Source organism: Strix uralensis, chromosome 12, assembly GCF_047716275.1.
Source record: "Strix uralensis isolate ZFMK-TIS-50842 chromosome 12, bStrUra1, whole genome shotgun sequence".
NCBI lineage: Eukaryota > Metazoa > Chordata > Aves > Strigiformes > Strigidae > Strix > Strix uralensis.
In genome coordinates this window covers 18,871,673-18,886,010 of record NC_133983.1, presented here as the reverse complement: position 1 = coordinate 18,886,010, position 14,338 = coordinate 18,871,673, and the positions used below count along the sequence as shown (strand labels likewise).

At 47.7% G+C, this 14,338-nt stretch overlaps 1 protein-coding gene across 4 annotated transcripts in view; it reads left to right on the top strand.

The window, feature by feature from the left end:
• The first annotated feature begins 3,858 nt into the window (after positions 1-3,858).
• The window catches only part of MAF (MAF bZIP transcription factor), a 192,772-nt gene continuing 182,292 nt past the window's right edge, over positions 3,859-14,338 (top strand). For 2 of the 4 annotated variants that reach the window (XM_074882175.1, XM_074882174.1), the window contains exon 1: positions 4,031-5,972. In XM_074882175.1, the coding sequence (XP_074738276.1) occupies positions 4,885-5,972 (1,088 nt within the window). In that variant the 5' untranslated portion in view covers positions 4,031-4,884. Of the gene's footprint in view, positions 3,999-4,030; positions 5,973-8,846; positions 9,113-14,338 lie in introns of those variants that run through there. The other 2 variants (XM_074882176.1, XM_074882178.1) reach the window with 2 other exon arrangements.

Sequence of the window (14,338 nt, the reverse complement as noted above, 5' to 3'; positions counted from 1 at the left end):
GTTGGGGTTTTCTCTGCATAAGTAAGGTTGCGTTAATACTGCAGAATGGGCCTAAATTATATTGATTATTTGGATTTAAAGCCAAGCATAAAAACAGGATTAGGGGAAAGAGAGGAATGTTTGAGAAAGTGAGTTTAGAGCAGCATACATTCATGGCGTGCACCGGGTCAGAAGGAATCGGCCGGAGCAGAGACTGGGGTGGGACAGCCTCAGTTAGCCAAGCCCATTGGGAAGTATTGGGGGGGAACAGAGAGAAGAAATTCACTGTGGAGATCCTTTTTCATCTGCTCCTTCTAAAGAAAACCTTTGAGTCACTCATTCTTTATTAAAAATAAACAAAACATTGACAGAAGAAATTATTGTCACATACATACACACAGTAATTGATTCTGCTCCTTTGCTGCTGCTTCTTTTCCCTCTTCTCCAACACAGGGTTGTTCTGTGTTTCTGTAACACTACTGGCAAATCAGAATTTATTGTACATATGTTTGTGTTCCACTTAATAAAAAATATACCTATATTTTCAGATAAACTTTGTTAGTAATTCATGAGGTAAGTGACTATTTATGCTAATAAGGGAGAAAGCATAATGCATTACATAAATTTGAATGCAAAATGTTCAATTATGAAGTAAATACAGGTAATGCAAATAGTAAATTACATCCAATAAAAATATATAAAGAATGTGTCTTCAAAGAGAGAGAGGCTTTTATTTGCGTCTGTGAGTTGTTTAAAGAGAAAAGAATTAATAAATACTGAATTACTCTTATGATGATTTAGCTCATAATTCACCAATCCATAACGACTCCCAGTAATCAGACTGTTGTTTCATACCCTCCAATATAAGGCAGGACTGTTTCCTCAGCAATTTTATCCCTACCAGATTATCTCGTCTGATTCTATTAATTCTCTCCCATAAATCTGCTAACAGTGATATGTGATTTACTTACCCTGTTAACTGATCTGAAGACTGTTAAAAGGATTTATCTAGCACTGCACCTAGGAGCAGTTTATGCCTTATCACTCTGTTACTCTGAAGAAGTCTTTCTGAAATCAATTTGGCTGGTTTCATAGTTAAATTCAGCGGACACTGTTTAGTTCTGCACCATAAAATAAGACACTAGATAAACAAAAGGAGCAATAACTGTACTTAATGTGTTGGTCTTGATATGTGTTTAAGTTATAACAAATTGCACTCTGAGTCCATATAACTCATAACCTGCACGTTTGCTTCTGCTAAATCTTCTGTGTTAGATACACACACACGCACACACACTTCAGCGATGGAAGTTCTTGCATATGCTGCTGGCGTGCTCGACCCAACGCAGGGCGATCCGAGTGTATTTGGAGTTAATGTTTCATGTCCCCCTGCGCGATTTGTCAGAAAACTCCCATAAGTTTGAAGGCTTATGAACCAGGTCAGCAGCAAACTGGGAGCAAGCAGGGCTCCACGTTATGTCGTCGAACGGAGATGCTTAAAAACAAACCAGAGCAAGAGGCTGTGAGAGGGACGCTGGAGTTTTCCCTCTGCCTGGCTCAGGGCAGGATTGTTACAAACAGTGCTGGGAAAAGGGAGCAGTCTGGGGGAATTGGCCTGCGATAATTGTGGAAAAACTGAAGACTGAATAGCTCTAATTGAAATGAAAGTGTGTGATTGTTATGAAAGAAACACTGTTAATAGAGGACTGTAAATGTTTAGACACCCATTGTGAATAGCCAAATAATAAAGAAAAATACTACTAAAATGAGAATTATATAGCGTAGGGAGGAGAATGTTGCTTCTGAAGGTTATCCAAAAATTGCTAATAATCTTTTTTTCTCTGCTGTGCTGAACAGTAGAGACATTTTGGTGCAGCAGTTCTGTGTAACAATCACACAAGAACAATATTGTACAACTAATAATTTTACTTGCTGTTCTCGTAGGTCAGAGCTTCAATTAATTTGCAGCGCTTGCTTACATTGGTATCAATTAGGAGACAGTCCCCATTAGCTCACACAATTTCATACTCTTTGTCTAGAGTTCAGAGTTTACTCAGGAAATTTACTCATTTGCAAATGTAGCACTTTGAATCCTCGCATCCAAACAAACTATTTTATGGGGCTGGAGACACATTTCCACAGCCATCTATCAAAGGGGCAAGTGAAATACTACGATTGTACATTCTGAAAAGCAATAACCTTTTCATTTAAAAATATTAGCACACATTTTATGTCTCTCATAGGTGAGCATGTTAAGTGATATACAGTACCACATTCATCTTGCTCAGGGAAAAAACAAATACACGGAATTGGACTGTCCTGGGGGGATTTATGCTGTGAGCCTGGAAGTTTTGTTGATTTCAACGACGTGAAGAAACAGGAAAGCGAGCCCGAGTAGTTAAGTTGTATTAACTTTGTCATGAATCGCAATCTGTAAGAGAAAGCTAGCAGATGTCCACGGCTCTGTGTGTGCGGGTGTGTTTCGGGACTGTGCAGAACTGTATTTTAATTTTGTTAGTGATGTTGGTAGCATTTTTTAGCTTTACAGAATTGCCTCTGTGATCGTTTCTAGATGTAGTTATCCTCCTAAATTTGCAGTATGCCCTACCTTTTTTAGCTGCCAGGAACAGTACATGCTGTATGACTTTCAGATGTTAGTACTGGCACTCATACTGATAATGGCATAGTCAGAAGATGTTATCCATTCGTAAATCCACTAGCCAAGTCCTATTTCCTAAGCAGAGATTCTTTGGCTATTGCAAATGATCATTTTCACAGTCGGTGAAAAATTACCCAGAGACTCGCCCGCACCTACAAAGTAATACCCTGCGCACAGTTATAAATAGCAAACTCCGAGGGGGAAGGGACCGGACAAGGGGAGAAGGGAGGATTTGAAGTACAATGTTCAAGAAGCTGGTTTAATATATGACCAAGTGTCAGAAGTCAGGTTTCTGAGAATTACTTTTCAGATAAACAACTTTATAGCACTGCACTTAATCTTACTTACTAGAGACATCTCATTTATCACGGAATTACAAGTAACTTTAATTCTATCGATATTCCCATAAAGCCCGCTCGGAAAATCGAGCCTGGCAGCCCCGGAGGCTGCGGGTTTCCCCGGCCCGCGGCGGGGGGCGCCGGGGGCAGCCGGGCCGGGCCGGGGCCGGGCGGGGCCGGCGGCCTCAGCGGGGGGCACGGCCACCGCCCCGACGGCGCGGCCCGGCCCGGCCCGGCTCCCGCGGCTCCGCACCGGCCGGGGCCCGCCTCGGCACTGACCTTTCGGCGAGAGATGGCGCTGTCGAGGTTTAAACCGAGCCGATCCGCCGATCCGCGTCCTGCCCGCCCGCCGCCTCCACGGCCCCCCCCGCCCCGGCCCCGGCCCCGGCCCCGGCCCCCTCCCAGCGGTTGGGGGGGGCGGGGGGGAAGGCTAAAGTAAATACAATTAGTTCTAAATGTATTAAATTAATTAGTGCGGGCCAGCAGGCCAAGTGCGGCGGGGGCGGGCGCGGGGCTTGCAAACTCGCAGGGCTTTCGCACCTCTCGGCGGGGGGGTGTGTGTGTGTGTGTGTAGCGGATGGAGGAATCGATGCCCTGTCCCCGTAAAAAAAATAATCGATAAACGACAGAGGCGCTGCGGGAGAGCGGAGCGGAGCGAGTGACCCGGCCCCGGCACGGGGGAAGGTCTCCGCGCCCGGCGCGGCGGAGCCCCGCGCTGCCAGCGGCCCCGGAGGCGGCGCCGCGCTGCCGGGTCCCCGCCGGGGCGCAGCGCCCGGCGCTCCCCCCTCCCCGGCCGGAGGGAGCTCCCCCGCGCCCTCGGGTGCCCGCACCGCCCGCCCGGCGGGGGCAGCTCCCGGGCACCCCGCCCCGGGGCAGGGCGCTCGCCCGAAGGCGCGCACGGCCGCGGGGAGCGCGGCGGCCGGGGCCGTCCCGGCGCGGCGGAGGAGCGGGAGGAGCGGAGCGGAGCGGAGCGGAGCGGAGAAGCGGCCCCACCGCAACCCCGTCCCGCACCCGCTTACCCGGTGAGTCCGGCGGGAGGTGGCGGGCAGGAAGGGGTTAAGGCGCTCCCCAGCTGACAGTCAGCTGATGGGGCCCTGATTGACAGCTCCGAAAAGTTTCCTTGTTTCTAGACTATTATGCTAATGAGGGCTGGGATGGCGGCCGCCCATTGGTCCGGCCGCCGAGTCAATTTCCCATTTGACGTCAGGAGCGCTATAAAACTCAGCAATGCTTTTAAACTCTCCTGCTGGATGAAACCTTTAAAATATTTTTCATCTTCTCGCTGTAGCTTTGGGGTCGAGTGTTTTTTTCCTCTATCTCTTTTTTTTTTTTTAAACTACTACTATTATTATTATTTTGGTTGCGATATCGACTTTGATTTTTTTTTTGTCTTCGCTCTCTTTTCCCTCCTCCCTTCCCCGATGAACCTCTCTTCTCGCTCTGCACTTTGCATGAGAAAGCCCAGAGGAAAGGCACCATGAAGTGTTAAAAATAACAAAACAAACCAACAACAACAACAACAACAAATTTACTCGCAGCAACACCAGCTAACACTTCCAGCTGCAGTTTGCAAGCTGCAAAAGAGAGAGAGAGGAGAGAGAGAAGGGAGGGAGAGAGGAGGAAAAGAAAAAAAAAAAAAAACCCTTTATGCAAAAGGCGAATAGCGAGAGCCCCTCGCTCTGATGCATCAGCGGCAGCGGAGACTCTGCAAAGGATAACGCGGAGCGGGAGCGAGAGCAGCCGGGGCGAATTGGAGCGGAGGCTGCGAGGGGCCGTGGCGAGAGGCAGAGGCAGGAGAGAGCGGAGCAGAGCTCGCCAAAAATCAAGCTGGCTCACCCGGTGGCAACTCAGAGCAGTCCCCTCGCTCCCGGAGCGCACCCTTTCTGGAGGACTGTCAGCAGCAAAAGGATGGCATCAGAACTGGCAATGAGCAGCTCCGACCTGCCCACCAGTCCCCTGGCCATGGAATATGTTAATGACTTCGATCTGATGAAGTTTGAAGTGAAAAAGGAGCCGGTGGAGACCGATCGCATTATCAGCCAGTGCGGCCGCTTGATCGCCGGGGGATCGCTCTCTTCCACCCCGATGAGCACGCCCTGCAGCTCCGTGCCCCCGTCCCCCAGCTTCTCGGCGCCCAGCCCCGGCTCCGGCACCGACCAGAAGACCCACCTGGAAGACTACTACTGGATGACGGGCTACCCGCAGCAGCTCAACCCGGAGGCGCTGGGCTTCAGCCCCGAGGACGCGGTGGAGGCGCTGATCAACAGCAGCCACCACCCGCTGCCCGGCGCCTTCGATGGCTATGCTAGAGGGCAGCAGCTGGCCGCGGCCGCCGGCGCCGGCGGCTCCGTGCCGGCCGAGGAGATGGGCTCGGCGGCCGCCGTGGTGTCGGCGGTGATCGCCGCGGCGGCGGCGCAGGGCGGCGCGCCCCACTACCACCACCACCACCACCACCCGCACCACGGCGGCGGCGGCGGCGGCGGCGGGCACCCCCACGCCGCGGCGCCGGGCAGCGCGCCGCCCTCCTCCGCCTCCTCGGCCGCCGGCTCCGGCGGCGGCGGCGGCGGCGGCGGCGGCGGCGGCGCCGGGGGGCTGCACCACCCGCACCACGGCGGCGGCGGCGGCGGCGGCGGCGGCGGCCTCCACTTCGACGACCGCTTCTCCGACGAGCAGCTGGTGACCATGTCGGTGCGGGAGCTCAACCGGCAGCTGCGGGGCGTCAGCAAGGAAGAGGTGATCCGGCTGAAGCAGAAGAGGAGGACCCTCAAAAACAGGGGCTATGCCCAGTCCTGCCGCTTCAAGAGGGTCCAGCAGCGGCACGTCCTGGAGTCGGAGAAGAACCAGCTGCTGCAGCAAGTGGAGCACCTAAAGCAGGAGATCTCCAGGCTGGTCCGGGAGAGGGACGCCTACAAGGAAAAGTACGAGAAGCTGGTCAGCAATGGCTTCAGAGAAAACGGATCCAGCAGCGACAACCCTTCCTCTCCAGAGTTTTTCATGTGAGTTCCCACAGCCTTGCCACCTTAACTAAAAGTTCTCCGTGTGAGTTGTTGTTGGGGGCTTTGCTAGAGCGACAACCCAGCTTGCCACCTTCTATTACTTTTTTTTTTTTTTTTTTTAACTCAAAACAATTTTAAAACAAAGTTGCTTTTTGGGTTGGTTTTTGTTTTTTTCTTTTTAAGGTGGGCTGGCTCCGTGTTGGCCAACCTAAAGTTCTACATGACTTCCTTTTCTGTTTTATTATTTTTTTTATTATTATTATTTTTGTGGGGGCTTGCTGTTGTTTTTTGTTTTTTTTTTTTTTTTTTTAAATTTAAAAGATCCAACTCGCCACCAACTCAGTTCTTCATATGAAGCTTGCTCTTCTTTGAAACCTGCCATCCACATTATATATATATTTTTAAGTTCATGAGGTTATTTTTTTCTTTTGAGCTTGCTGTGTCCAAAAAAAGTCAGATTATTTTTTTTTTGCCATCCTGAGTTCTTCATATGAGATTTGAGCTTTGCAAAAAGAAAAATAAAATTTAAAAAAATAAAAAAACAATACAAAAACAAAAAAAAATACAAAAACAATGTGAAATTTTTAGACTCCAGCTTGCTGCGTTCCATCAGTTTTTAGCGTTGTTGTGCAAAACTAGAGATATGCCTAGATGAACCTGCCAAAATCAAGCCTGCATCAACCTTCAGTGTGTTCATGTGAGTTTTGGCCTTAATCTGCCAAACGTGAGACTTTAGTCTGCCATTAGAATCCCATACTCATCTCATGCATTACGCTTGCTATTTTGTCTTAGCAACAATGAACTATAACTGTTTCGAAAGACTATGAAAAAGAGACATTATATTAATAAAAAACCCTGCATGCTGGTCATGTATGGTATAATTATTTTTTTTTTCTTTTGCTTGGAAATGGACTTTTGGAGACTATTATGGCATGGCATTCATCCTTTTGTTTTATTGCCTCATCACTTTTTTGGGTTGAAAGCAAAAAAGTGCAACCTTTGATCTTCCTCCTCCTCTTCCTCCCCATTAAAGTTTGCATCTGCTCTAAAACTGCTTTGAGTTACTCAAAACTTCAGACTTCCTTTTAAATGCACTGAAGCATTCCCTCTCAAAAAACCTGCCAGAATGGATTTTGATAACCTAATGTGGCAAAAAAAAAAAAAAAAAAAAACCAACAAAAAAACAAAACCAACAAAACCAAAACAAACACAAAAAGAACTTTGGAAAGATGTTCAAAAACAAAATTCACATCCCACTTGGGGGGGACATTGAAACCATGCTGTTGCCTAAAACAGTCTAAAAATTAATTTTAAGTGATCTGCCCCAGTTTTTTTTTTTTCCTTTTGCATTTGGTCATTGTCAAATGTGGAATGCTCTGGGTTCCTAGTATATAATTTAATTCTAGTTTCTGTCATCTGTTAGCCCAGTTAAAATGTATGCTACAGATAAAGGAATGTTATAGATAAATTCGAAAGAGTTAGGTCTGTTTAGATGTAGATTTTTTTTTAAAGATTGATGCACTAAATTGTTTACTGTCGTGATGTAAAGGGGGGTAGAATTTGCAACGGGACTGTTTTAAAAAGTAGTTTATGCAGCATGTGCTTGCAACTTAAATATAAGTTGGGTATATGTAGTCCTTGCTATACCACTGACTGTATTTGAAAACCAAAGTATTAAAAGGGGGAGGCACCCCTGTTTATATCTATAGGGGTATTTTACATTCAAAATGTATGGGTTGTTTTTTTTTTTTTTTCAAAATTGAAGTATTTGGGACTGAATTGCACTAAGATATAACCTGCAAGCATATAATACAAAAACAAAAAAAAAATTACGAACCTGTTTAGAACGCTAATACAATTTATGCAGTTATAAAGATGGCATTACTGCACAGTTTTAAAATGATGCAGATTTTTTTACAGTTGTATTGTGGTGCAGAACTGGATTTTCTGTAACTTCAAAAATTCCACAGTTTTAAAGGCAATAATCAGTAAATTTTATTTTCAGGGACTGATATCCTGTCTTTTAAAAAAAAATGGAAAGTAAATCTTACCACAATAAATATAAAAAAATCTTGTCAGTTACTTTTTCTTTTACATATTTTGCTGTGCAAAATTGTTTTATATCTTGAGTTACTAACTAACCACGTGTGATGTTCCTATGTGCTTTTCTTTCATTTTCGACTCTATGGTTATATCAAAAGAGAGAATAATCTACAATAATAAACTGCATTTTTTTGATTCCGTACTCAGTTTCTTAGTCTGTAGTTTAAAGTTCAATAACTCCGAGAGCAGTACTTCAGCGTACTGCCTGGCAAAGGGGTGATGCTGATACAAGAGCTGGACTCAATAATAGCCAGGAGGGGAGAAGGGAAAGGATAGCTTTGTGTAAAATGGAAAATTGTTGCCCACTAGAAATCAAGTTATCTTTCAGGTAGATGAAAAACGTGAGCTTTCAGGTGCTGCTTCTGACTTCTCAGTATTGCAATAAGCGCAGTTTCAGTGACTCAGATCATCCCACCAGGTTTTAGGAGATCTCAAAGGGGAGGTCTGCTTAAAAACCTGATGACATGATATGGCCCTATATTTTGATTGTTTTATGATGGAGTGAAGTGAAAGGGAAGACTTCACATCCTCTTATCATCTGATCCCAGCTAAGCATGCCTGTCTCTAGTAAGAGATGACACCGGATCAGGCTTGGCTTGTCACAGAGCCACTTAACGCTAGATCGAAAGATTTTGTGCCATTTGGGTCCATACTGCCTCCTTTTTTTAGTTTTCTTTGCCCCCCCCCCCCCCCCCCCCCGTTCTTTCATTTGCCCTGTGGTTTTCTTTTTCTTTTTTCTTTTCCCTTTTTTTTTTTTTTTTTTTGCTACAGGCCTTAGAAAGCGCAGAGAAAACTGAGGAGCAGAGAAAAAAAAAAAATCAAAGGACTTCCTCCAACTTTTGAGAGTTATTTGTCCTAAACAATCACTGCAAAGGTTAATGTGCTAGAAATGTTCAGGTCTACGAGCCCCTCTTCAGTTCTCCACGTCGAAGGGCATTTCGACTTCGAAAGGCTCCTCAAACCCTCAAGCCCAGTTCGTTTAAAGCCACCTTCCCCGAGAGCCTCCAGTGTCCATTTTCAGAGCCCTCTCGTGCTCTTTGAATGGGATGATCTGCCCAGTTTATTTGAGAAGCGGAGGCCTCTACGAAGGATGCTCCAGCCCCTCCAGGATGAGGGTTTTATCTCCAGGCTCAGGCTCATAAACCCAGCACTTTTTTTTTTCCTTTATATTTTTCCCCCCTGCTGCTCTTGGTGCAACTTCTTCCCAGCTGTAAGGTCATCCCTCCTGGGTGCTGGTGGCACTGGAAGGAGAGGACCTGTTGCAGTTCCTCTGCCTGGCTGGTCCAGCCCACGGCTTGGACCCCATCCTGCCCTGTGTGCCGAGGTCAGGATGCGACCCTGAGCCCCCCCGCAGCGCCTGCACCCACGACAGCCTGCGTCAGTGGGCACTGGGTGCTGCTGGAGGTCAACCTGCTGCTGCTGAGGTCCCTGTGGAGGGTGTGGACAGCCAGCCCCACCGTGGGTGACAGCGGGCGTTGGTGGCCGTGGTCCCCGATGCCGATGCTGCACCTTGCCCCTCCCCAGCGCCAGGGCACCAACCTGCCCTTTGGCATCTGACCTGCTGTTGCACCAGGGTTTGAGTAATGGTTCAAGCTCCAGATTCTGGTTAATTCGAGTTCTATTTTCTGGTTAATATGTAATCTGTGGGTAAACTAGTTGCTATTGGCTGAACAGAGAATTATCTCCTCTCATAAAGACAGGGCTGCTTTTTATTTCTTCTCCAGCCTCCCCTTCCCTGGCTGAGCCTTTACTGATGTCCAGGTTTTTTCGCAGGGGGTCACTTAGAGGCTTCACTGCTGCCCTTGCTGAGAGCTCCTGAAGGAGCCCTGCCTGAAGGAAGGGAAGGAAGGAGGCCTCTCCTTGGCAAAGCCCCCGCCGAAGCGGTGCTGCAGCCCCCGAGGGAGCACAGAGCCCCCAGCTCCCGGAGCAGGACCCACTTCTGGTCCGGCCTTATCCCCGTGCCCTTCTGCTGCTCCAGGCTTCCTTGCAGGTGAAGTTAGGAGCAGGCATTAGGATTTTTGAAGTACTGTGAACTGAGTAGCACAGAGTGAGGGGAGCACTGCTGCCTCCCTGAAGTATCTTCTTTCTCAGAGGAAAAAAAAACCCATCCTGTTTGAACAGTGATAAGAGAAATCCTTCCTAGAAATAGACTGAGCGCAAAAGGGAAAATTCCCATCACACACCCAACCTGAGAGGGAAAAAAGGCTCTCTCCTAGTTTGGCATCATTATGACACATTGCAATCTTGCTTTGCAAATAAAATAAAAAAAAAAAAATCAGCCTTCCTTAGGCTGCACTTGAATTTCAGCCCGAAACATGCCAACTGCCCAACTGAAGGGGAAAAAAAATAGATGTATGTTTTAATGTTCACTAAAGCAAAGCGAGTGTTGGGGTTCTCTGTATGAATCATGGCAGGGGAGCGCCCACCTTTGCCGCAGGACTGCTTGCTGAGGACTAATTGGAACCGCTCTGCTCTGAATAACCTACATTCATTAATCACCCCTCGCTTGACTCTGGCCTCAATCCTGCTCCCATTGAGCTCGGAGGTACAATCCCCAGGATTTCAAAGGGGAGCAGGATCCCACTGTTCTCCCGCAGGTGCCTCTCTGGCTAAAGCAGGGGGAACGCTGTCCGAGCCGGGCAACCGTCTGTCAAAAGGCGTGCGTGGCCTTAATCTCTCCATCACTAACAACACCCTATTTCTCCCACAGTCCTATAGTGCTTTCCCATTTATTAACTACATTGCAAAGAACTTTCATGTGACCGGTGCCGGGAGATATGTGCACAGAGCGTGGCCCTGACTGGGAAATGGTGTGCACTGCGGCTCAGCCCCCTCCTCCCTCCCCATCCCACCTTACCCTTAAGCCTTTCTTATTTTCCCCCCTAAAATGAAACATAACCCTCTGCCTGACCCCTGGGCTTCTGATGAGCAGAGTCCAAGAGTATTTTTGTGTTTGTGCTGCAGCGTTTTCCCTGCTTGAGAAATGTTATCCCGGACCACATCCTAAAAAAAAAAAAAAGGTGAGAAGGGAGGGAAATATCCCGATCACACCAGTGTATTTTTATTTCTTGAACAATTTCTCACCACCGCTGGGCAGGCACCGTGTGAGAAGCGCCCGTTTGCAAACAGAGAGGTGAGAGCTAGTATTTATTAGAAAGTCTTCTTCGCCCTTTTAAAACAAAAACGCCTGCGCTGAATCAAAATGCCACTTGAAAACTACCCCCACGCGAAACATGGCAGCAAATTTTTAGTTTAAAAAATGAACTTTCCCAGCTCTTTTTTCCTTTCCTTTCCGAAAGCTTTTGCGCAGCTGTTTCCTCCCCCTCCCTCTGCGTAGTGTGTAGGAAGTTCTTGATCTAGAATCATTCATAATTTTAATACCAATTTCTATTTGACATAATATACTAATATCAGATAGAGAGTGTAGCTGCTTCCTGGATTTAGGGAGGAAATGATGCATATATCAGAATTATCTGCTCAGATGCCAGAACTACATTGGTGTCATTTCAGCATGTGCTGCATTGAAAGGAAATCCTCTATATTTATTACTCCGATCATCAGAGGAGCTAAATGGACCCACTGTTTCTGACACCTGTTCAGATGGCTGAATTTAAAATTTCACGCAAGAAAAAAAAATCCTACATACTTCAGTGTTAGGAATTAAGATTTTGTAAATAAACTTTCTTCCCTCCCTCTTTCCAAATCGTTGTGTTGTGAGCGGCTGCCATGAGACTTGGGCATTCCAGGGGTAGCTATGGAGAGTGTGATAGATTTTGTTTGCTCAGGCGGGACAAAAAACAATCCTGCTTGTGCACACACACAGACACTCAAGCCATCTGTAGTCAGATGCTTCAGATATCTAAGTGCAGGTCTCAGTGTGAATAATACGAGGTAGCACACCCTAGGATGTGGCAGAGGTGAGCGGCTATTGAGAGAATTTGTCTTTTTAGGAGAGAGCTGAGCATTCAACCACTTCACACTTTTAAGGCTCCTCTAATGAATTTTTTGGGCACAGCACATACAAATCAATAGATTAAGATACTGTACACTCTGCCGCATCTAATTCTTGACTGCCTGAAATTGTGGGGGAGGACCGAGAATAACATTTGTCACTCTCTGAGGGCTGAGTGCATTCAGATTTGTGAGCTCTAAGCCAACTTGATGCAAAAATAGTCCAGGATGTGACTTAACTTTTCAAGTGAAAAAAAGCAAAAGGCCAGGGATCGGCTGTAGCCGGGTGTAATGTCAGATAGGCAGCTCCAGCTCCAGCCCCAGCTATCTACCACTGTATCAGGTTGACCCGGCACAGTGTGATAACGTCTCAGTGCCCCCGATGCAAGCTGCCCATATCTTATCGCTCTCTGAAATGATCATTTTCTTTCGCTGTTGCTGTACCCACTTTTTTTTTTTTTCCCCCCCCGAAGTCTAGCTTTTAAACCAGAGCCACTTTTCCAACGCAGCAGTGAAGTGTGCAGGCCTGTAGTTGTGGTGCAGTGAGTTACGGGGATGGAGATTGCCTTGCCTCTCTCCTTGCTTGGTTTGGAACCCTGTGGACTTTGCGACATGATTTCCTTCACTTTTTTAATTTTGTTATTTTATAATCCATCTCTATGAGACGTCTTGCAAAGAGGGAATCAAAGCCAGAGCAGAAGTTTGCTAGAAGTGGTGTTTCTGCACCATGCAGAAAAAAAAACACCCAGCAAACAACAAATCGAGCAGTGTCTTCAAGTTTCCAGCGGGGGTAGGGAATGGAGTGTCCTCGGTTGCCGCTCTCGATTGTTAATTCATAAAGAAGCAGAGTCCTGAAAAATGTTCTCAGCAGCTTGTCCCCCGTTAAAGCAGAAATGTCAGTGACTGCGTACGGAGGCGTTAAGGCTCAACACCCTATTTCAGTGCGAGCTCTGGCATCTCCCTGCCCCTCATCCCTTGGTTCTCGGTGTTAAACTCAATGTCCCCGAGGGCTGCGGGGTGTCGGGGAGAGCAGGGTGCCCAGGCCTGGGGGGCACACACGTTTGCCTCCCCGCTGCCCGCCCGGCACCTGCCTCGGCCGGGGGAGAGCAGCACATTTTGAGAGAATCCTGTCGCGGATTTTTAAACCCCTGCTTCGAGCAGCTTCAAAATAAGCCGGGCCGGGGAGGGGGTGTCTACATAACGGTGTGACCCCCCCTCTTCCCCCGACGAGCTCTCCATCAGCACCCGCCGGCGGCTCGGCGGGCAGCCCCGGCCGCACCCACAGCCCGCACGGCGGGGCCGGGGCCGGCGGGCGGGTCGCACCGGGGGGGGGCCGGGCCCGGCGAGGGGCCGCGCACCGCCCCGGCCAGGCCGGCCTGGCCGCCACCACGGGGGACACCGGCCTTCGGCGGCCCCCGGCCCCGGGCACACACTTCCCCCGGGGCGCGGGGGGGTGGAGGTGCCCGCACGCACACGGCCTGGGGGCTGCCCCCAGCCCCGGAGTCCCACCACAGCCAGGAGCGGGAGGGGGCGGACAGGGACCCGGGCGGGCACCGGGCGGGACGGGGCAGGGTGAGGGCAGCATCCTTTGTCTGTTTGTTTGCTTGTTTGTTTGTTTCTAAATTCAATTCCTGGAACAAAAGGGGAGTCTGTGCGTAACTAAAGGATCCGTCCGTGCATCCAGAGCTTAGCTCCGGTGTGTCACCCAGGCGGCTTCAGCTGGCTGACCGTCCCCTAGGTACGTTCTCAGAGCACTTCCCCTGGTATTTTGTGCAGTTTCTTTTCTTTTCTTTTCTTTTCTTTTCTTTTCTTTTCTTTTCTTTTCTTTTCTTTTCTTTTCTTTTCTTTTCTTTTCTTTTCTTTTCTTTTCTTTTCTTTTCTTTTCTTTTCTTTTCTTTTCTTTTCTTTTCTTTTCCTTTTCTTTTCTTTTCTTTTCTTTTCTTTCTTTTTTCTTTTCCTTTCTTTTCTTTTTCCTTTTCTTTTTTCTTTTTTCTTTTCTCTCCTCTTCTTTCCTCTTTTCTTTCTCTCCTCTTTTCACCTCTTTTCTCTTTTCCTCTTTTTCTCTTTTTTCCCTCTTTTCCTGTTTCATCATTTCTCTGTTGTTTCCCTTTTCTTAATTTTCCTCCCTTTCCTTCCTTTTCTTTTTCCTTCTTTTCACCTGTGCTCACACAGAAACTAATCTAGACCCCACTGCAATCAAAGGAAGCTTTTTAAATGACATTTTGGATGAGGCCCTGAGATCTCTGCAGGGAGCAAGATTGTGGGGGGGGGAATTTACATTTCATGGCTTTTAAAGAATCTGAAGTACGGAG